The sequence below is a fragment of the Perissodus microlepis genome, chromosome 13, assembly GCF_051167445.1.
Source record: "Perissodus microlepis isolate ML-2025 ecotype Zambia chromosome 13, ASM5116744v1, whole genome shotgun sequence".
In the NCBI taxonomy this organism is placed as follows: Eukaryota; Metazoa; Chordata; class Actinopteri; order Cichliformes; family Cichlidae; genus Perissodus; species Perissodus microlepis.
In genome coordinates, this window is record NC_140473.1 from 25,094,414 (window position 1) to 25,117,312 (window position 22,899).

A 22,899-nucleotide genomic window follows, 5' to 3' on the forward strand; every position below is an offset into this window, starting at 1 on the left:
ATTCCTGAGACTGCTGGATAAACTGACACTCACTCAAGAACGAGATCGCACAGAGCTCTTTGTTGCACTTGCCGCAAGGGAAGTAGCTGCCTCCGAACTACTTCAACTAGCTTCCCTCTGCAGGCTGCTTTTATTGGTTACACTCATGAATATGCATTTTACAAATACATGTGACATTCCAAAGCAGTCATATCTGAACAACATCAGTGTCTGTATTCTGTGTGTGTGTGTTCCTGATTACAATGGTTTTAACAACATCCTTGGTCATAAAAAGGGTCATCTCCCCCGACCCTATATATGGCTCCACTTTAATGGTTCACCATATACAAGTATAGGCGAGCCCCCAAATGGCCGGGAGTGACCATTCCTCAGAAGATAAGGAAACCAGGATCTCACGTGGAATGTGCCTGTAGTTAAACATTACGGCCTCCCCACCATTCAAAGGCCGGGGAGGAGAACAAAAGAATATCTGAACATGCTATTTAAGACAAGGTTTACAAATTTAAGTAACACAATGACAGCATTTAACTATTTCAATCTAACACTCAGCAACAGGACCACTCTCAGCATCGACCAAGTGTGTTTGCTTTTGGAATTGTGTCTTCATTCCACCTACTTCACATACAAGGGTCAGTTCTACAGGCAGAAACATGGGTGTGCCATGGGTTCCCCAGTTTCACCCATCGTGACCAATTTGTACATGGAAGAAGTAGGAAAGAGGGCTTTGTTATCTTACCCTGGAACACCACCAAGTCATTGGTTCAGGTATGTGGATGACACCTGGGTGAAAATCAAATCTCAGGACGTACCACATTTCACGGATCACATTAACTCGGTGGACCGACACATCAAATTTACCAGGGAGGATATGAAAAGTGGCAGGTTAGCCTTCTTAGACTGTGAGATTTTCATCAGTAATGGGGGACATCTAAAAGCTGATGTGTACCATAAACCTACGCATACGGATCAGTATTTAAGGTTTGACTCTCATCATCCACTGGAGCATAAACTGGGTGTCATCAGGACGCTACAACATCACATCAAGAAGGCCCTGAGTAAATGTGGTTATCCCCGCTGGACTTTTGTCAAAGCTGGGAAGGCGCCAAAAGAAAGCTCCAGCCGATCCAGGAGAGAAGGACAACCACTAGCTAAACAAAAACCTATAGTGATCCTGTATGTGTCAGGAGTATCAGAACAGTTGAGACGCATTTTTTCTAAACACCGTGTCTCTGTGGCTTTTAAACCCTAAAACACGCTGCGCCAAAAAGTTGGTCCACCCCAAGGATCGGGTCCCCCAACACAAATAGAGTAACATAGTGTACGCTGTTAAGTGCCACGAGGATTGCCAGGATTTATACATCGGGGAAACCAAACAACCTCTGGCGAGGAGGATGGCACAACACAGAAGAGCTACCTCGTCAGGCCAGGACTCTGCAGTCTATTTACACCTACAGGCCACTCGACACTCTTTCATTGATGAAGTTGTACACATCCTGGACAGGGAGGAACACTGGTTTTGATGTTTTGGAGGAAAGACTGAGAGAGCTTCATGAAGGAGATCCTCCTGAACCAAGATGGAACCTTCCAGCCTTCCAGAGAGGTGATAGACCCTGTGTACGAGAAAATGCTAACTTCCTGTTTTAAGACCGGATGTAGGGTTGTACATTTCCGGTAGCTTTATCTTGCAGTCAACTGCTACTGCGAAGGTGGACTCCAAAATCATGTCCAAAATATGAAAACGGAAAGATTACCTTAAGTTACAAAGAGCAGAGGGTGGGAACATTCACCATTGCTGTGTCATAAAAAAATCAAATGATCAATTTCGATGTTTGAAGAGCTTGATTAGATCGATTGTTTGTTTACATCACTCAACACAAGCAGAACTGCATTACTGCATGCAGAAGACACATCGTCCACATTCAAAAGCACATCTCTGTATAGTGACAGTTCTTATGATTTCAACAGGCAAATGTTCAGCATTCAAACCACAGGTGAACAATAGTCAAAGTCAGATGTTTCCCCGTTATGTCGATATCAGTACACACCTACACAGCATGTCAACAAACCGTGAAAAAAAGCCACAGGATATAAAAAAATACATGAATGATAGAACATAACACCCGCAATAAACAAGGGATAAATATACAAATACTGAGAAATTTCAATCCTTTCTCTCTTTTGCTCTGAGGCGCGAGGGAAAAATATCGACAAGTCAATGAACATCATCTACAGATATATTTGGTAAATGCCCAAGACATCTTGAGAAATGTAAATCACCGCTTGATTCATCCATTTGGTTGACTTTTTTTGGAAAACCCGACCGTAAACAAGACTCGAATATCACAGCGGAAACAAAGAACCCTACAGGAGTTTCCCCACCGTAAGGTGCAAAGAGTCTATTTCACCTCTCGCTTTTTGAGGAGGACTTGGTTATCAGACTGAACAAATAACTATAACTAATCAGAACCACCTGGGGAAAACCTAAAATTAAAAGTTATAAAAGTGAGAAACAGTATAGTGGCAGTGTTGTGCTTCATAGTGACTGTAATACATTTGGTAAAGTTGCAGTTGAGAGTTTTTGGGGAAGGCATAATAATCAAGGAAATAAAACATAAAGGTGAATACATGTTTTTGCTAAAAGCTCATAAAACTACCAGCCTGCCCCCTTCCAGTCACTTGTGTCTGTGTTTTGGGTTTTTTTGCTGGTTCCACAGGAGAAAAGGGCCAAAACCTCAGTCATGGGAGAAATACAAACATGGGTGTGTTCAGTGTTTCTCTTCCTGCTTTACTGTACAAGATATTGACTGGTTGTTATAGGGATGTTTCATTTTTTTTTTCTATCATTATTAGGCCAAAGTAAAAGTGTGAATATTTCAAATCTCACTCTGGCCTGATGAAGGGATCAGTAAGGCTTACTGTATGTCAAGTATATCACTATCTTCACTTTTGGATTGAATTGAAAGTTGTTATAGTTGCAGAGTTGTTAATGAATAAATCTGGGGATGTTTTTGAAAAATAATCCATAGACAGTAAGGACTTAAATCAACAAGAGAATGTTACTACTGCTTACTAAATGCAGTATGCTTTGTTATATAATCATGCAAGGACTATAAAGCCTCGAACCACTGAAGGAGGCAGACATTCTGGAGGTCTTTCAGAGATTGACCTCACCAGTCTTTAGACTGCTTTTTCAGTTATTTTAAATCCAATCCTTGTACCAGATTATCTTCAGATGACTGGGTTTTCTTTGTTTGTTTAGTTACTAACACACTGGCAACTATCTACACCAGATGACCAGCATCTGAAAGTAATAGTGTAAAAAAGTAACAAAGTAAAGGAATGTTTTAGGTCAGCAGGGGTGATGACTCCTTTGTCACGTGGTGCGAGCAGAATCATCTGCAGCTCAATGTGGCAAAACCCAAGGAATTAGATTGTGGACTTTAGGAAGACCAGGAAACCCTTGACCCCTGTTTCAATCCAAGGGGTCAACGTGGACATTGTGGAGGACTATAAATACCTTGGAGTATACATAGACAATAAACTGGACTGGGTTAAAAACACCACTGCACTTTACAGGAAAGGCCAGAGTCGTCTCTATTTTCTGAGGTCCTTAAACATCTGTCGGACAATGCTAAGGATTTTCTATGAGTCTGTTGTGGCCAGTGCTATCCTCTATGCTGTTGCATGCTGGGGGAGCAGGTTGAGGGTTGCAGACACCAACAGACTCAATAAACTGATCCGTAAGGCCAGTAATGTAGCTGGAGCTGGATTCCCTTAAGGTGGTGTTGGAGAGGCGAATGTTGTCCAAGATAAAGACAATGATGGATAAAGACATGACATGCTGGCTAGCATGTCATGGAGTTACCTCTGTCAATCCTTGATATTTATTATTGAGTGTATATATTGCGCTATTTCTTAAATTTCTTAAATCTGTAACATATTATATTGTTAAATAGTCTAGTCTGTTTCTGTTATTTATACTGGAGCAACTGTAACCCACATAATTTCCTTAGGGATTAATAAAGTATGCTGATCCTGATTTTGAAAAAAAAAACCAAAACAGCAAAGACCCAACACAGGACCTGAGGGATACATCTGACCCTTCAGTTAATCCATCTACTAGTTCTCAAAGCCTTTTTAAAAATGGCCTTAGAAAAGCTTTAGGATGAAGAAGCTTGGAGAACAGTTCATGAAGCCTACTCAAACAAATTACAACAAAACGTCAATAACAATGTCATGGTCCCTGAGTATTTGACCCAGGGTTGCGTCATTATCATCAATATTCTCCTTGGTTTTGAGAATGAATTATATTTGAGTTTTGTTTCTTGTTGTTTTGTAGTTTAAGTTGTAGGGTTTATATTCTTCATTACCACCACATTTGCTATTGTATATTCTGAGTTTGTCATTTGAGTCTTCCACTTTAGGTTGTCTCTTGGATTGAGTTGTCTGTATGTCAGGTTTTTAGTTAGTGCTTAGTATTTTATTTGCAGTTGTTGCTTTATGAAGGTCCTTGCATTTCATAGTTTAGAAATTGTACTTTCTTAGGTTTTGAATGGGCTTGATGTTCAAAGATATTCTCTATGGTTTATGTTCCTAGCCTTCTTAATTAAGTCTGATCCTCATTTGTATTCCCTTATCTTTTGAGTCTTCAGTTATAGTTTATTTACAGATAATTCTTTCTATGCTGCTTTTCTGTCCTTTCATCAGTCTAATTTGTGTTGGTCCTCTATCTTTCAATGTTCCCCTGTGTCAAGTGAATCTTATTCCCCTGTTTAGTTGTGTCTTGCTTCTTGTTTTACTTTTTCCTGTTTTATTTTGTTCCCTGTTTCTTAGTTGAGTTTAATGTTCTTCTGTCTTATTATGTTAATTATCTTCAGGTGTTTTCCCCATTTCTTTCACCTTAAGGCAACTGCTGTTGTGATCTGGCACTATATAAAAAAAAACTGAATTCAATTTAATTTTGTCTTCCCTCATTATCTCTAGGATACATTGTCTCAATTGTCATTTGTCACATTGTCCTGTGTAGCTGTGTGTCTTCTACCTCTATGTTTTCTGTGCTTCCTGAATTTGTATTCCCTGTCATTTCTGGTATTTGGTTTTCATGACTTTGTTCCTTGTTGTTGTTTATGGATTTTTGGGCTTATTTTTTCCCCCTGGACTAACAGCATTACATGGTTATTTGGAATTCAATTTCAGTCTTTTCATTTGACAAAGAGAGATCTGGCAATGTTGAAGAATAAAGCTAGTAATGTTAGAATTGCCTCATTTACTGCATTTCATGTTCTCGGTTTAACAGAGCCAATGAAGGGAAGCCAATATATTGTCTCTCTTTCTTGTCTCTATCAGTACTCTCGCTGCAGCATTTTGGCTCAGCTGAAGGCTTTTCAGGGAGTTTTAGGACATCATGATAAAAGTGAATTACAAAAGTCCAGCCTAGAAGTAATAAATGCACGACCTAGTTTTTAATCTGCATTCTGTGACACAGTGTTTTAGAGATACCGTCCTACATATTTCTTTAATATGTGCATTGAAGGACATATCCTGATAAAAAAGAAGAAGATTCCTGACAGTGTTACCGGAGGCCACGGTAATGCCATCCAGATTAAAATTACAATACATAAAGTGTGTCCATGTGATTCTTTTAGAAAACTGTGTTTTCATTCTCTGCAAGTTAACAGATATTTGATAAACTTCTGCCGCTTTTGTTGTTAACTGCCATGGTTGATGTCCAGAGTGAGGAGAGACTGAGAAGGTGAGAGGAGACAGGGACAGAGCCTCTCCATCCTTTCCAATTTGCTTCCTGCATTTGTAGAAGTATCTCCAACACAAACTATAACAGCTGCACACAGGGAACCACTCACTGATGTTTATCGTGCAGGACAGGATCTGACTGGGAAAGAAGGAAAAATAACAGGAACCATGGACATGATAATGCTTTGATTTATCCAGAATATATTTAGATAAAATATTGTTTTCATCACAGTTGAACTGTGCTGGGCGCCGCTGAAGTGTGGGCAGGTGTGTGAGATCAGTTTAATGATCTTTTTTCCTCTGTAGCACCCAACTCAAGTAGCTCAGGATTAACCCTCGGTTAAGGTGGTGATAGTACTATGAGCGGGGCCCTGGGTACGTTACTTAATTTTACTGGTAAACAGGAGAAACAATAATTAACCAGTTTTAACCTTTGTACTTATGTAGCAGATTTCAAACGGTTGACTGCGTTGTGACGACAGACACAGACTGGCTGGAAACTGGATTTATTTCTAAAAGACAAAGTGCAGCAGCAAAATCAGCGTCACACAGCAACAGCAGGCCTCTCCTCATCCCAGTGTGGAGTCCATGCAGCTCTGCTTACAATATATAAAAGAAAATACAATCTATCAAAACAACGGTGTGGTTTCTCTCAACAGCCACTTTAAAATCAAATGTTATAGTGGGGTAAAACAGAGACAAATATGAAGCCACTAATAATAACTTGTAATATTTAAATCCCCTCTAAGATGGATCAATTACACAATACATATTCAAACAACTTTAACTTTTCCCAACATGGCTGAAAATACTATTCAGTGTGCAGCCTCAGGTCATGAACTCATTATACACATAAAACAAAACCTATACATTTACACATACCTAAAAGACAAAGTGCAGCAGCAAAATCAGTGTCACACAGCAACAGCAGGCCTCTCCTCATCCCTGTTTAGCACAAGTAAGGAACACATAAACGGATGGTGTAACAGATAAAACGCAGTTCCAATTACTATTTTCTTCGTTCAAAGCAATCAAAAACACTTTGGGAGCTTTTAGCCATAAGAACTAATACTTAGCAAAGACAAATACACCAAATTTAAACGTATAATTTAGTACAGGGAGAGGAGCTACAGAAAGTATGCCTCACCAGTGTGGAGTCCATGCAGCTCTGGCTGGGAAACCCCACACATGCAACATGTTTACAAGTGGCGTCACACTGATTAATGCCCCACTTCAACAGTGACACGTGGAACCTTAGTTTTACAAAAATTAAATTTACACAATAAAAAAAATAAATAAACCATATACAATATAGTTTTGAGAATGTTCACACTCAGTATATTATATCTCAGCTACATACTCCCCCCTGAACTTCTCAAAATTCGTAAGGTAAGGGTGAGCAACTGAGCATCGCAAATAACAATTCGTAACTGTCAGTGATCTGCAAATTTACTACCCGGTGATACATGCAACAAATGTGTTTCCCAACTCATGGGGAGAGTAAACAAATGAAAGCTGGCCAGACCCCCTAATGTTTACTCGCAAGAGAAAGTGCCTTATACACTATCCTGAACAAACAATACAATGACAGCTACTATGTAATGATTATTACCCTGAGTTTGAAACAATCTCAAAATAAATGTTAACATCCAACATGAAGATCACCTAATATATGGAACAAGTAGTCCTCACAGAAACAGATTCTTGGCAAAGCTGCTGACCACATTGCCTGTTTGTAGATTCCTTTGTGTCATGTTTTGGATCAGCCTATTCACAGGCTTTACCATTCGGCCCACTCTTGTTCTGATCTGACCTACTGCATTACTTGCACACCGCCAGGTTTCTTGAGGCTCCCAACCTCACTGGCTGGCTGACTTTCAGTATAACTGGTACTTGGTGGTGCTCTTTCCTCAACTGGGGTAGCGCAAACCCTGCTGCCATTGTCATCATCTACTTCAGGGTAAGCAGCTACTTCATTGTCAACACTGTGACTGTCCTGATGCTCCTCATCATCAAACTGCGCACAGATACTATCCCCAACACTGTCACTCTCTTGGGGTCCTCTAAGAGCTGGGACACAATCATCTGCCATCTTAGCTACCCAGTGAGCTGTGCGTTCAGTACAGTCAACCTCAGAATCAGCAACAGGAGATTCTCCATCAGATTGACTCTGCTCCTGCACTGAAAAAAATGCAATAGGGTGGTTGATGAATTTGCATAGAATTACTTCATATATCCAGCATGACTAATTTAAATTTCACATCTAAACATATTTTTGTCTTTTAATTTTCACATATTCTTTAAGAATATTCATTCTTTTAGAACAAATCATGTTGAAAAGAAACAAGTTAGTCGTGTTTTATCCTCAAGCTCCACCCCCTGGAAAGGAAAAATCGGCTGCACTGTCCGCCATTTTTGTCTCTCGCTTTGGAAAATCTACTACCATCTGGAGTTTTACACTTGAAGGTAAATAAGATTTTAAAGCTAACACACCAGTGAGAAAGAGTGTAGACCCTTTATATACGTGGACTTTTACTGGGGTGTTGTTATTTTACAGGTATGTGGGCTGTTTATCGAAAACCATGAAAGGCTAATGTTAGGCTCCAGTTAGCTAATGGTAACCGAAATTATGCGATAAGCAAATTAGTAATTAACATATATAATGTGAGTTAATATTGTTTGTATATTCTTTCAGTCTAAATTAACAGACTATTACAAACTTGCATCGGTGTCTGTAGTAAGTGGTGGTACCTGCAGTGTCTTAACCATTAAACAAGCTAATGTAGGGCCGGGATATGACTAGTTTGTTGAAACATGTCTGCTGCCAATGTGACTGCTCACACACGGTAACATTACCAGCACATAGCCACAGCCGCTATAAACATGCTGAAAGGTCAATCTAGCTTCTGTAGTCAGCAGCTGGAAGACTCAACACAGACCCAAGATTCAGTGTAACGGTTATCTAAATGTTGTGTGTCCTGTTTGTAAGCCCAGAAAAAGAAATTAAATAAAATGACGACCTTGAGCTTCAAGCTAATGTAAGCGTAATGCTATAGCATAAAGCGACTAATGCAATGATGAGGTTGTTAAATTAGTAAAACTACAGTAAATATATCCAACATGAATCATTTATATTTTTGGTCTAAACATAATTAAGTCTCACGCCTTTCACTTGTTTTAGAAGGATGTTCAGTCTTTTAAAACCAGTCATATCAAAATAACAGAAAATAGTTATGTTTTCTGTTGAAACTCCACCCCCCCAGGGTGTGTTCTGCGAGGGAAAATTCACTGTGGTGGTCCGCCATTTTTTGTCTTCGCTTAGTTTATGTTTGGTGCTGAGCTTTACTTTGTCGAGGTAAACTGAAAACTACATGTTTGAGAGGAAACGAAGAGAACATCCATTAGATGGGGAAGTTTTTCTCATGAATTGCTGTTGAGCAACATAATGGAAAAAACAAGTCATTCCTTAAGTTAACTAACGATAATGCTAGCTTAAGCTGCGGGACAATATTATGTGCATTAGCTTTTTTCCAGTGTGTGCCCAGTCACATTCGCTTGTTTTTTCTCAGTGAATACAGACTAACAAACTTGTGTCCATTTAGTTAACTGGTTGTACCTAAAATGTTTTAGTTAAACAGTTAAATAAGCTAGTTTGCCATGGGGTGGGCTCTGTGTGTGTGTGTGTGTGTGTGTTGGGGGGGGTGTCTTCACTAAAGTCTGTTTATTTAGGGCATGACACCTATGCAGTACTCATTAGGAGAGGAAGTGCATGACGTGGGGCTTTATTTCATGTTCTGGGGCAGTGAATGTAATGTACTGATAACATGTTAAAGACACACAAAAACCCAACAAATTATTTTAACTGATTTATAGAGAGACTGAGAGGAGGGCTTAAAGAGATAAAAATAATGACGATATAAATATGTTAAATTTATTTTTTCTGTATCGATATATGGTGCTTATCCCTGCTGAAGGGCAGATTGGTGTTGCTTCAGAACAATTCTCTAGCGCTGTTACGTAGAGGTGTTACAGTTAAGGTTTTAATAACATTATTTTATTTACTAGTGAAGATTTGCATATGTTATCTCACATTCTGTAAGGTAAATTTTCTGGAAAGGTCAAATTAACTAATTTAACTAAGTATTAATGAAAGACCTTGACGTGTATATGACTATAATAGATGTAGTTTCTGGGTCATTTGGCAGAACTGCAAAATGGCCAGAAGGAGGCAACTGCTGTGGTTGCAAACAGGCTTTGGGTGGTATGGAAGTAAGGGCAACTATGGAACTGCTCAGCAACATGGGACCCATAGCTAATAAATAGTAATATGACAAAAAATAACAACTTTGTGTGGATGTAACCTTGTGAGATTTGAGATTTTGACAGCATTTTTATGTGACAACTTCTCTTTTTAGATAAATTCAGAGTTTAAGCGCATTACCACCATGCCACTGCAGTCCAGATTACTCTCGCAGATAGATGTGCTATCTGACAAACTAATAAAGGTCTTCAAAAGGCGAGGAGGACAAATAGGAAGATGACTTCAGAACATTCTGGAGCCCACGGCCCAGGTAAGAAAAAAATTAATTTGTGTATACACTTTAGGGAAAATAATAATTTTAACAAAATGCTGCTTGTCACTCCAGGAGTATGTTGAAAATCACCTGGGATTTTCACAATTTACCATGGGTGCGTTTTTTTTTCTTCTTTTACCTGCATTAGAACTATGTGTGGAGTTCATAGTTGAACACCTCTCTATGCTCTGACAGTATTCTGCTTCTTTGCATGGAGATTTCACTTCAGAAATGCATTACCTTTTTGAGCATTCTGAGGACTCAAATCACATGCTGTAATGAATCCATTTTTGTTCACCTAATGTGTTAATGTTAACATTTTTTGGAATAGTGACACAGATTAAAATAAGATTTGGTATAATGTTCTTTGACCAGTGTTCTGTTTAATCAAATTTTGGAATTCTGCATTTTCTAGGCCACAGATGAAGCCATTATCCAACGATCTAATAAGGAAACAACCATGGGAATTTACATCATAAAGTCAAGAGATGCCAATGGCAGCCCTGAGGACATCGGGATAGTCCTTGAAGGCCAGAGAGTCTGGCAGGATTTGGATAACTATACCCTAGCAGCTGCAATGCTGTTTGAACTAATGTACACTTTGAACCTCACCTACCCACTGGAAAAGTATACCTTTGAGGTATTATAGAAACTGGTTATGGAGCTCAAAAGGAACAGCCTTTCAAAGAAGGCCCAGGTTTTCAGGACCAGACTGTACGATTGAACAGTTTTCCAGTTATGATGTGGGAACAACATGTTTACCTCTTCGAATATGTACCATCCTTTCTTTTAAGCCAGCACTGGTAAAGTTGCAGTACATAGTGAAACTTATTTTTCTGGCACTTTTCAACTTGGGGCCTTTATTACTGCAGTTTTCACTTTTCAAGCCATGGCTCTTTTAAAAAAAAATTCAAACTTTGAATGTCCATTTTTCTCAATGGAAATGGTGCCTTGCACCAATTTCACCAGTTTGCAATTTTTTTCCCAAGGTGCACCACTACAAACAGATTGCATCATCTAGTATTAGTGATTGTGATGTTTAGTGATAGAAGCAAGCCAATAATAATCAGTTTAGGTCTCTTGGTTTTGTGCCTGTGGGTTATAATGTTATTTTAAGTCTCTTCTTTGTGTCATTTTAATAATTACACCCTTGTTACCATATTACCTTATGGCTCTTACATTTAAAAAACTATTTTTTACATAAGCGCGATGTCATAAGGCCCCACAATGTTGAATTCAGCTTACAGAAGATAACTTTGAGGAATGCTGTGGAATGTTTTTCAAGAGATGCATTGTACAAATATGACTCATGTATATTTTGGAAGCCTGAATTGAAAGTCCATTGTTACAACTGTGTAGTATTTTCAAAAATACAGGTCATTGTTCAAAAATGTTTTGCTTATTTCTTTGATTGAAGAGAAAGTGTACAGTACATACAGTAAGATCAGCCTTAATTTAGTTTTATTTATTGAACACTCAATTATATATTAGATTATATATTAGAAATTTGTTATAAAATAAAATAAGCTTACCATAAAATAATCTTGTCAATATAACACATAGTAGTCCAATACAATTAACACAAAAAGTTCATGTCTGATAAACAAGTGGTTTCTATAAATATTTGACCGGAATGAAAAACATAACAACAACATAACAAAGTCATGTTCATGTTACCAGAAAAATGTGTGCAGGTATAACATAAAAAAACTAAGGTTAACCAAACATAACTTAATTTCGTGCAACCGATTACAATAATTTTTTTACGTTTATCCCACTGATTATTTTTTTCAGTGTGGCCGAGTTCTGATTCACTGGCAAAAGACATCTCTGGTTCACCCTCAGATTCAATGGGCAGGAAATTAGCTTGCAAAAGCAAGTTCCTATGGACAACTTTCTCCTGTCCACTCTTGGACATACGCCATACGTATCCTGATGCGATACGTATGGCATGTGGGGTTCTTGGAGACCACAGTATAGATGGTCAACTCCCATCTATCAGCTAACTTCCTACGGCCCCGCTCGCCCTTGTTTGCCAAAAGAACACGATCCCCTTCCTCAATGTCAGCACCTTTCTGCTTTTTGTTATACAGGTCTGTTTGATGCTGCTGACTGATTCCGGTGTTAGTTTGAGCCAGTGTGAGTGCTTCTCTGAGGTCATCTCTCATTCTTTTTACATAACTGTCATAATCTGCTACATCATTGTCCCTTGCAACATTGTGGAACATGACATCCACTGGTAACCTGGGGACACGCCCAAACATTAGGAAGAACGGTGCATAGCCAGTGGACTCATGAGCAGTACAGTTGTAGATAAAAGTCAGTGTCTGCAGCATTTGAGGCCATTTGTGTTTCTCCCTTGGAGGTAAGGCTCTGATCATATTTCCCAAGGTTCTGTTAAACCTTTCAGTGTGACCATTACCCATAGGGTGATAAGGTGTTGTTCTTGACTTTTGCACTCCAGCTACCTGCAGCAACTCTTGAATCAACTCACTCTCAAAACTGGCACCCTGAGGGAAGCCATAGACACAAAAATATCTGTCCCACAACTGACGCGCAACTTGTTTTGCCGTCTGATCTGAACACTGGAAAGCATGGGCCATCTTGGTGAAATGATCAGTCACTACTAAAACATCCACACTCTTGCCTTTGTGATCTTCCGCAGACCAGAAGTCTATGCAGACAAGCTCAAGAGGACTGGTAGTTTTAATACTTTCAAGAGGGGCCCTTCCTTCAGGCTCAAGTGTCTTACTGATAACACAACGTTTACAGCACTTGACATGCTCACGGATGTCATGCTCACATACTGATGGCGCTTTTTGCCAGTGAGCAGGTCTTTACTCACTCTGTACAGGATACCATGCAGCATTTTCAATTTCTCCCACTGTTTCATTGTCTTTTGCACTTTATGTGACAGGTGAGCTCTTTCTCTACGTGATGGGCACCAACCACGTATGACAAACGGAATGACTTGAGACAGTGTCACATCTGCTCTCTGCTCCTCCTGTAGCTCCTGAAGTGAGAAGGCAGACAAGGTGTTCTGGCCTAGTGAGGGAAGCCGATCTAGCTCTTGAGACAACCAGGAGATTGCTCTCTGTTTTGGACCTTGGTCCCACTCAGTGTGACCTGTGAAAACTGTGGAAACTTCATCATTAGTCAGGGAACAACATCCTAGACTCTCTGCAGGGGCTAAACACTCAACACTTTGGTGGTTGGCACTAAGCCTGAATGCATCCTGAACTGAGATTTCCTTGACTTGTTGTGACTCCTCTAACAGAGTTGCATAGGGTTCACTCGTGAGTCTCTGACTAACACGGTTATGAATGAACGGCTGCCTGCTCAGTGCATCTGCAACGACATTTTTACTGCCAGGAATATACTTGATGCTGAAATTGTAGGGGGACAACTTTGACACCCACCTTTGTTCACATGCATCAAGCTTAGGCTTTGTGAGAATATATGTTAGAGGGTTATTGTCTGTCCAGACTGTAAAGCTATGCCCCTTCAGCCAGTGGCTAAATTTGTCACAGACAGACCACTTTAGTGCCAGAAACTCAAGATGATGGGCGGGATAGTTTCTCTGTGCACGGGCGAGGGCCTTGCTGGCAAATGCAACGGGACGTGCTTTACTCTCGCCCTCTTGGACCTGTGACAATACAGCACCCAAACCGTCCTGTGAAGCGTCTGTTGACAAGATAAATGGTTTGTTGAAATCAGGGTGAGCAAGCACAACGGAGCCAAGGAGTGCAGCCTTCAGGTGTTCAAACGAGTCAACATGTTCCTTTCTCCAGTCACTTGAGCTGAGCCTCCGGAAAGAAGCAGCACCTCGAGCGTTTACTTTTTTCCCTTTAGGAGCAGCAGTCAGGGTGAAAAGGGGCCTGGCAATCTTAGAACAGTCTTGTATGAAATGCTGGTAATACATTACCATGCCCAAAAATGACTTTATCTTCTTCTGAGATGGCATAACCCCATCCTCCATCATGAGGTCAGCCTCTGAAATAGCAGTGATCGCCTTAACCTTGTCAGGATCAGTCGAAACCCCACCTTCAGTCACAACATGACCCAAAAATCTCACACTCCTCCTAAGCAGATGACATTTTTTAGGAGCTAGCTTCAGTCCGTGAGCACGTAGTCTGCTAAACACAATCTCTAACCTCCTGAGAGCCTCTGCTTCACTGGGTGCATAAACAAGCAAATCGTCCAAGTAGCACAGCAGGGTTAGGAAATTCTGGTCACCAAATATGCCCATCATGAGACGCATGAAGCTTGCCGGACTGTTGCACAGGCCTTGGGGGAGTCTGTTAAACTCGTAGAGCCCCATTGGTGTTGTAAATGCCGTTAGTTTAGAAGTCTTAATATTGGCAGTGCCTCCACTTAGTGAAAATAATACGAGTTCTGTTTAGTCTTCACTAAGAATAATGAATTTATCTAACATGTTAAACCTCTTTTTTTACCTTTTTAGTAACCGTTATCACTTATAAACTCTGTAAATAATAATTATGACACAACACAAAACTTTAAATTCAAGATGTACAATTTAGTCAAAATAAAGTAGGATGTAAACAAAAAGAATATGATATTCCAAGTTCCAAAGTGTTTCCTTACAATTAAATTAGATGTTTTTTCTTCACAACTCACAGTCAGTGTTTTAGAAAACGCATTTATCCAAAATACTCCCCTTTAAGTTCAGTTCAAATTTGTGACCTTTGTGAGCTCATTTACTGAAACCGTTGCAGGCCTGGTCGTTGCTCGGGCTCGTTGGGCCAGAAAAACACACAAATGGCCGCTTCACTTGTTAAACAAGCAGAAAACAAAACGCACGTGCTCAGGTCTACTCACAAATCCTTTGGGCTAAGTGCGAGGGCAAGCTGAGGGGCAGGCTCGGTTTGTGACCATGCGGCCTCCACTCGGCAACGTGGTTGGAATTAGTGGCATACCCGGGCTGCTGAGTACACTGGGACAAACCCACGGAAGTCCTATCCACAGCGGAAGGGTCCAGAGAATTCCTCTCGGTCCACTGTGCATTAGAAATTACTATTTAGTTCCATAGAGTAATCTGTAGCTTACATACTCGGCATACATAGCTATTACTGGTTCTAAAATGCTAACATGCTAACTCGCGATCATACATTTTAAGTGCTTTCACATTCCGTTTAAGCTCAACACTAACTCTACACTCAGTACTCACTCATCACCAGTGTTGGGCAAGTTACTCTGAAAAAGTAATTAATTATAGTTCCTAGTTACTTCTTCAAAAAAGTAACTGAGTTAGTAACTGAGTTACAATATTCTAAAAGTAATTAATTACTTGAAAAGTAACTATTGCGTTACTTTAAAAAAAAAAAAAAGTTTAACCCTGTGGGGTCCAGGGTATAATTGGCCATTTTTAACTACTTTTGATTTTCCCTCCACATTTTACCTTTAAAAACAATTTACTTTGCCTTGTTTGGTATCATCCTTTTCAGCACAAACTCACATGTCTGAATTTACAGTCATGTTTTCATTTTGACATACTGTATTAACACAATTGATCTAAAATCAGACAAAAAACATAAAATCAGAGTAGAAAAAGTTATATTTTTTACCATAACAACCACAAACATGTTTAATGAATCATATTTCATAACTTTAAATGCAAATATAAATTGTCAATTTTAAAATCCTATGCACAAGTTTTGCAAACAACAAAGTTATTTGCATCCATTTACCTTTTACCTTGATTTTTTAAATAACCATTTCAAACTATTTACAGAACAATCAGCTGTTCTGCATTCAATAAGATGCCACACAAATTATTTGTGCCACTCCAAAAAAATAATTTCTGTCCATTATAAAGGAGAACATCACAGCCTGATACCTGCAGGTCTGACAGCAGCAGGTGTATCACTCCTTTTTTTACCTGGAGACAGCAGTCGCCTCATTGTTCTGACACACAACACAAAACTATCCACAACACTACACACTAACTACACAAGACAACACATTAACTACACACCCCAAACACGCTAAACGTCACAAATCTCTCACGTCTCAAAACTCGCTCTCCCTCTTTTTCTGCTGTCTTTCTCTCTCTCTCTCTCTGCCTCCCTCTCTCGCCGTCACTCCTAAAACTTCCCGGTTTTTTTGGGGGTTTTTTGGTCATAAGCAGAGAGTGATCGCTAGCGCTGTCCTTAGACAGTAAACGTGATGAAACTATTGAGGAAAAAACACCGCGTATATATTGTTTATCATGACTCTGGTGTTACATGGCCTATCAACACAATTTCTAAACTGGTATAAATCACCTTCTTGCTTTGTCTTTAAGTGGTCATGTGATTGGCTTACCGCGACTACTTTATTCTTCCTCAGTCAAACAGCAGCACTCATGCGATTGTTTTGCCCCCTTAGCTCCAGGTGTTGTGCTAGACAGTGATCGTAATTACCGTCCGCGGGAGCGCGCGCAGCTGCTTAAAGCTGTAGCGTCCAGATTACTTACGTAGTCAGTTACTTCCGTGCAATTGATATAAGATGCGGTAAGCTGAACACAGCTTCAACCGTCTGTTTGTTGAAAAATAGTAACGGACCGCATTTTCTTGTTAGTAACTGTAACGGTGTTGTAACGACAGGAATAGTAATTAGTTACATTACTCGTTACTGAAAATAGTAACGCCGTTACTTGTAACGCCGTTATTCCCATCACTGCTCATCACAGGGTATAACAGTCCATAACAGGAACGTAGACTCTGCATCCACGGCTATTGTTTTGACTATTCTCCCGTTAGCTCTGGTATACAACCTCCTCCGGTAATGTGCAGCTGCCGACTCTCACTAGCTTAGTTAGTGTTTTTTTCTTTCACCTCGCTTAGATCCCGTCTTCCTTACGTCTGATTGGACAATAGGTTTACATCAACCAATGGGATAAAAGAAAATACAAGATTAACAACCCAAAATGAACTTGTAAACAACTTGCAGCAAATACAAAGTTTTTTTTTTCTTTTTTCACATTAGATAACAAACCTTTGGTTTACTTGTAACTTTTAACTCCATGAACACTTAAATTATGATTGACTTCTATTTATTGTGATTTTAACCAAGTTTTTAATGCATTTGAACTCTTTTTTTATTTTTTAAACACATATATGAAATATTTACAATAAAGTCTTTGTATGACAATATTTATATCCTTTTAACCTGTAGGGTCTAAAATAGGTATTTGAGACCAGGCTACACCTCTCTATGTATTTATGGAGACGGAGGAGAGGAAAGGAATGGAGCAGCTAGGGAGGGATTGTTTCCCGTGCACCCTGTGCCGAAACAACAGAATCAGCTGCTGAAACGCAAATAAACACTTGCACAGCACGGAAATCCTGTGTGTGTCGGGTCCTTTATCACGGTCGTGTTTCTATATCATCTCTCTCCTGTTAGACACTCTTACACAAACATCAGCCTGTTTAATGCTCTGATATCTTCAACATCTTAAGTAAATTATACTGCACAGTTTTCTCTTCCAATAAAAGAATATTTACTGCAAAGTTTGCGTTCCATTTAATGTGAATGTTGCAGCTTTAAAGGCAGGGATTTCGCGCACGAAATGGCTCTTAGAGCCGGATCTTTGACGTGAACGACGCGAGCCGGCTCCTTATCGCGAGCCGTGGGTTTTTTTTTTTTTTTTTTTCTTTCTCTCACCCTCTCTCTCGCACTTTTTTTCCGCTTCACTCAGCATGCGAGCCTTGTGCTTTACGCTGGGAAGAGGGGGGGCGGGGGGGGGGGGGGCGGTAGTTACACTCAGTAGCACAGGAACAGAGCAGGCGGGAGAGAGAGAGAAAGAGAGCCAGGGACAACAACGTCACATTAGAAAGGTATAGTAATCATCCACAACTATTTTCAGTTGCAGATGATAAAGGATTCAGAAAGTTAGTCATGCAGGTCCATATGACAGAGAATATGCATGTTCTTTTTGTTTTCACATTATAATTTATATTTAATTGTGTTGTGGTTTGCAGTGTTTTCTGTCTCGAGATTGGCAGCTTCATTTAGTTTCTCAATCAGCATTTCATCAGTCACATCTGGGTTGTCAAGAAGGGCTTTAATCTGGAACTTTATGTTGTCATTTTGCAGCCCAGTACCCACTGATCTCAAAAACTTACTTTTTACCAGGTCCCTACTGTAGTGTTCTGCTTCTTTGTCCTTGGATGCATACAGGAGGCGATCTTTAAGCTCAATGACTCTGAATAAAAAGTCTTGAGCTGACTCTTTTGGATCTTGGGAAATGTTTATCAGTTTTTGGTACAAATCAGATGTGTCATCTTCTCTGTAAAGTTCTTTCAATATTGTCTTTAACTGTGTGAGTGTCAAATCAGTCTTTATTTCAAGCATATCACGCAGTTTGAGACCTGGATTGATGGCTCTTATCACTGCTTCAATAACTTCTGACTCACTGTGGCCTTTGCGGAGTCCATTTTCCATCTGATGCAGCAGGTTGGTATAGGACAGCCGATCGCGCTGCCCTCCCTCTCCTATTTGGCCACAGATGCGAAACTCCCCGCGAATTGTCACCTCTGGTACTTTAGAAGACGGCAGGTTCTGGCTGAGGCTCGGGGCAGCGTCTGCCATCTTGAGTTTCTGCCCTATTGCTCTAATTTCTTCCTGCAGCTCGTCATACTTGTCTCTTTCGTCTGAAGGGCGGGAAAAATCACTCTCGGCCGCATTGTCTTTAGCTTTATATTCGCCCAAAAACGATAAAAGTTCTTTCACAAACTGTACAGCATCGTCTTGTGTATAACTGTTTTCCACCTCGTCCAGTTTATGTTCTATAACTTTCATCAGGTGGCGTCTGGAAGTGTCTTTTGTGGGCTCATCTAGCGGTGTAGCAAAGCCTTTCACATTATAACCCACTTCTATGAGCTGATCACGACTTAGCTGGCAGAGTGTGGCGGTGATCTTATCTCGTAGGCCTTCTACCTCCATTGTGGGTACTCACAAGCTTGTCTTTAGTCCGTCAGATTTCAGGTCCGGTGCTTGGAGAAAGGTTTTTCTTCAGAAGTGCGGTAGCGCTAACGTTAGCCGCTAATGGCGCTAACCAGGCCTCTGCTTCACTCAGGCGCTGGAAGTTCTTCAAACTTTCCTCCTGGCTGGCTCGCCATGATATGTTGCAGCTTTAAGGCAGGGATGACTCCGGGAGTTGCTTTCTCACTGCATATGCTTTATTTCAAAATCAGATCGATGACAAAAACATACAGCAGCTCCTCTTCAACTCCTAGCCCTTGGCTGCGGTGGAAAAAGAACGACTCCAATCCCCTTCAAGGAACATGCGTACAAAAGAGTTTTTCTGACACACCAATGGGGCATTCAATGCCGTCTTGTAAATATGAGTACTCTGGCAGAATAACAGTTCAAATGAAAAATACACCAGAACGAACAGGCAAAAAAGAAGAAGTGTGGGGGTACCTTTGAACCAATGAACAAAGTATAACAATTTATACTTTTTAACATAACCCGACCCCGTCAATATGTGTATCTCTCACACTCTCCCCCACTCGAGAAATGTCGTCCCGACATGAATATACCTTTCAATCTACAATCCATAGAGAACAATAGAATGGCATGGACTATTTACCAGGTTACATTACACCATTTTTTTTTTTTAAAGTTACCCAAACTACCGTGCACTGTAGTTGTGTATGCTCCTGATATAATCAGTATAGCTTTTTTTTTTAGTCCAACATTCAATCTATCAAATTGCCATGCTATTTGTACTCTCCTGTAAGGGCATTAACTTTGTCCACATCTCATCTGAACACTAGTGATGGGTTGGTCGCGAACGAAATGGCTCTTAGAGCCGGATCTTTGACGTGAACGACGCGAGCCGGCTCCTTATTGCGAGCCGTGGGGTTTTTTTTTTTCTTTCTCTCACCCTCTCTCTCGCACTTTTTTTCCGCTTCACTCAGCATGCGAGCCTTGTGCTTTACGCTGGGAAGAGGGGGGCGGTAGTTACACTCAGTAGCACAGGAACAGAGCAGGTGGGAGAGAGAGAGAAAGAGAGCCAGGGACAACAACGTCACATTAGAAAGGTATAGTAATCATCCACAACTATTTTCAGTTGCAGATGATAAAGGATTCAGAAAGTTAGTCATGCAGGTCCATATGACAGAGAATATGCATGTTCTTTTTGTTTTCACATTATAATTTATATTTAATTGTGTTGTGGTTTGCAGTGTTTTGTGTTGTTTCACTTTAAATTTATAAAAGGAAAAAGCTGAAAATTTAAATAGTTAAAAGTTGAAATGTGAATAGTTGATTTTTGTATTATATGATTTATTTATTACATTTTATGTGGAGTGAATAAATAAAAGTATATTTACGGTGGCCCCTAGAGACAAAGCACATACAAACTCCAAAACACGTAAAAACACGTACAAACTCCAAAACACGTAAAAACTCAGAAGCATATAAAAACTCAAAACACGTACAAAAGACAACAGAAGTGCTCCAGGATGCTAGGGGCAGTGTTGAACTTTTGTTACCTAGTGGCTACACAAGCCAGCAAGTACCAACGACCGGATTTGGTGTGTGGTAATAACAGGTAAATGAACTTTTTTTTTTATTTTATTATTTGACTATATATGAATGCTTGTGTATAAATACACAAACAATACACATATGCTTTCATGCTTTCAATTGTGTAATTTAAGTGATCTAGGTAGCTCTGTTTTGGAAGTTCAGTTCATGCTAGAAATGTGTTTTGGAGTTTGTATGTGCTTTTTGGAGTTTGTACGTGTTTTGTCTCTAGGGGCCACCGCATATATTTATATATAAACATATATAAATAAAACCACTTTTTTTTTACATTAGTAATTCCTTTTGTGCATAATTTTATATTATTGTTAATAATAAATTAATTAAAGCAACAAAACAACCTGAAGAGCCGGTTCGGAGCCGAAAGAGCCGGCTCTTTTTAGTGAGCCGAACCGAAAGAGCCGGTTCTCTGAAAAGAGCCGGAAATCCCATCACTACTGAACACTAAGTATCTTCCCTTTACTCATACACATGTTCGGCCTGCAATCCATGTGTCACGATATTTCAATCAACATAGGTACATTTGTTACCATCTGAAATAGGGGTACAAAGTGTAAACATTATATCTTCCTCTTTTACCAAGGTCGCCAGTAACCTTGAATATTCACACATTTGGTGGCCACTATTCTTTCTTCAAGACTTGGTTGTCCAAGTTTACTATAGGTCAAAGTCTGTGGTCTCCTCCTTTCTCTCTTTCGGTATGGACTTGGCTGGTCTGTTTCCAAAGCCTCTTCGGCATCAGAGCTGTTGTCCATCTCCCCTGCACCCACAATAGCCACATCCTCTGGTTCCATATTATCCATTTTCTCCTCATTAGTTTGACTAGGGTCCCCCTGGCCATCTTCTGACATGTGGGGAAACTCATTTTGCTCACCTCCGTCCCTTCGTGGCACAAACTGTGCCACTGTGGGGTCCAGTGTAGGTGAACACTGAGGCTTAGGATAAGGCCAGGTGAAAACCGCATCAGAAAACTCATCTGTGTCCTCCTCCTCCTCACTCCCCACTTGTGTCTTTGTCATGCATGTTTGTATGTTTGTTTCCGTTTGTTATAATGTCTTTTCCTTGTTTTAGTACTAGTTACAGTTGCCTCCTTATCTGCTGGAAGCGGAAGGAAATCGCAAGGCAACAACATATTCCTGTGCAAAATCCTTGTCCTGCCTTTACCATTCTCTGGCTCTAACTCAAACACAGGACTGTCCTCCCCCTTTTGTCTTTTAATGATGTAGATGTTGTCTTCCCAATAGGAGCGGATTTTACCTGGCCCCCCCCTCTCCACAACATTTCAAACAAGGACATGACTCCCTATTTGAAGTGGTGGACCATGCACACTTTTGTTGTACTGCTTTTTACCTCGGTCAGCCGACTTAGCTGCATTTTTGGAGGCAACAGTGTAAGCTTCAGGCATTCTCCTTCTCCATCTGTCAACATAGTCCTGGTAGGAGCCTGAACTGTCCTCCTGCTCAATGCCAAAGAAAAGGTCAACCGGTAACCGTGGTGACCTACCAAACATTAGGAGAAAAGGAGGGTAGCCAGTGGCCTCATTAACAGTACAATTGTAGGCATGTACAACTTTATGGAGGTGGCTTTTCCAGTCTCTTTTCTGTTCCTCTGTTAGTGTTCTTAACATCGAGAGCAGGGTCCTGTTGAATCTTTCGGTCTGCCCATTTCCTTGTGGGTGATAAGGAGTAGTGTGTGACCCTTTAACACCAGCCAGTTCTTTTAAATGGTGCAATAGTCTATTCTCAAACTCTCGCCCCAAATCGTGGTGTAATTTTTCTGGAAAACCAAACCTGAGACAATAATCATTGAATAGTTTTTCTGCTACAGTCTTAGCTGACTTATTTGTAGTTGCGTAGGCCTGAGCGAAGCGGGTGTAGTGGTCCATAACTACAAGTATGTATTCACACACCCCCTTGCATTGCTCTAGGTGCAAAAAGTCAACTGAAGCCAACTGAAATGGATGAGTGGTCTCTATGCTCAACATAGGTGCCCGTGCCTGCCTGTTTGGCTTCCTCTGTTT

The 22,899-nt window shown here is 40.2% G+C and overlaps 2 protein-coding genes across 2 annotated transcripts in view; both read right to left on the bottom strand.

Moving 5' to 3' along the window:
- The window catches only part of LOC146375223 (uncharacterized), a 51,992-nt gene extending 33,155 nt beyond the window's left edge, over positions 1-18,837 (bottom strand). Inside the window, exon 1 of the mRNA XM_084949655.1 lies at positions 18,743-18,837. The gene's annotated coding sequence lies outside the window, so the exon portion shown is untranslated. The remainder of the gene's footprint in view (positions 1-18,742) is intronic.
- On the bottom strand, positions 18,082-19,805 carry LOC146375224 (uncharacterized). Its single transcript, XM_084949659.1, has one exon. It carries the CDS (start codon positions 19,269-19,271, stop codon positions 18,273-18,275), a length of 999 nt encoding a protein of 332 aa, XP_084805785.1. The 5' UTR covers positions 19,272-19,805; the 3' UTR covers positions 18,082-18,272.
- Between the last annotated feature and the right edge of the window lie 3,094 nt (positions 19,806-22,899).

Coding starts and splice junctions, on each gene's coding strand:
- LOC146375224 (XM_084949659.1), bottom strand. CDS start 19,271: ATGGAGGTAGAAGGCCTACGAGATAAGATCACCGCCACACTCTGCCAG.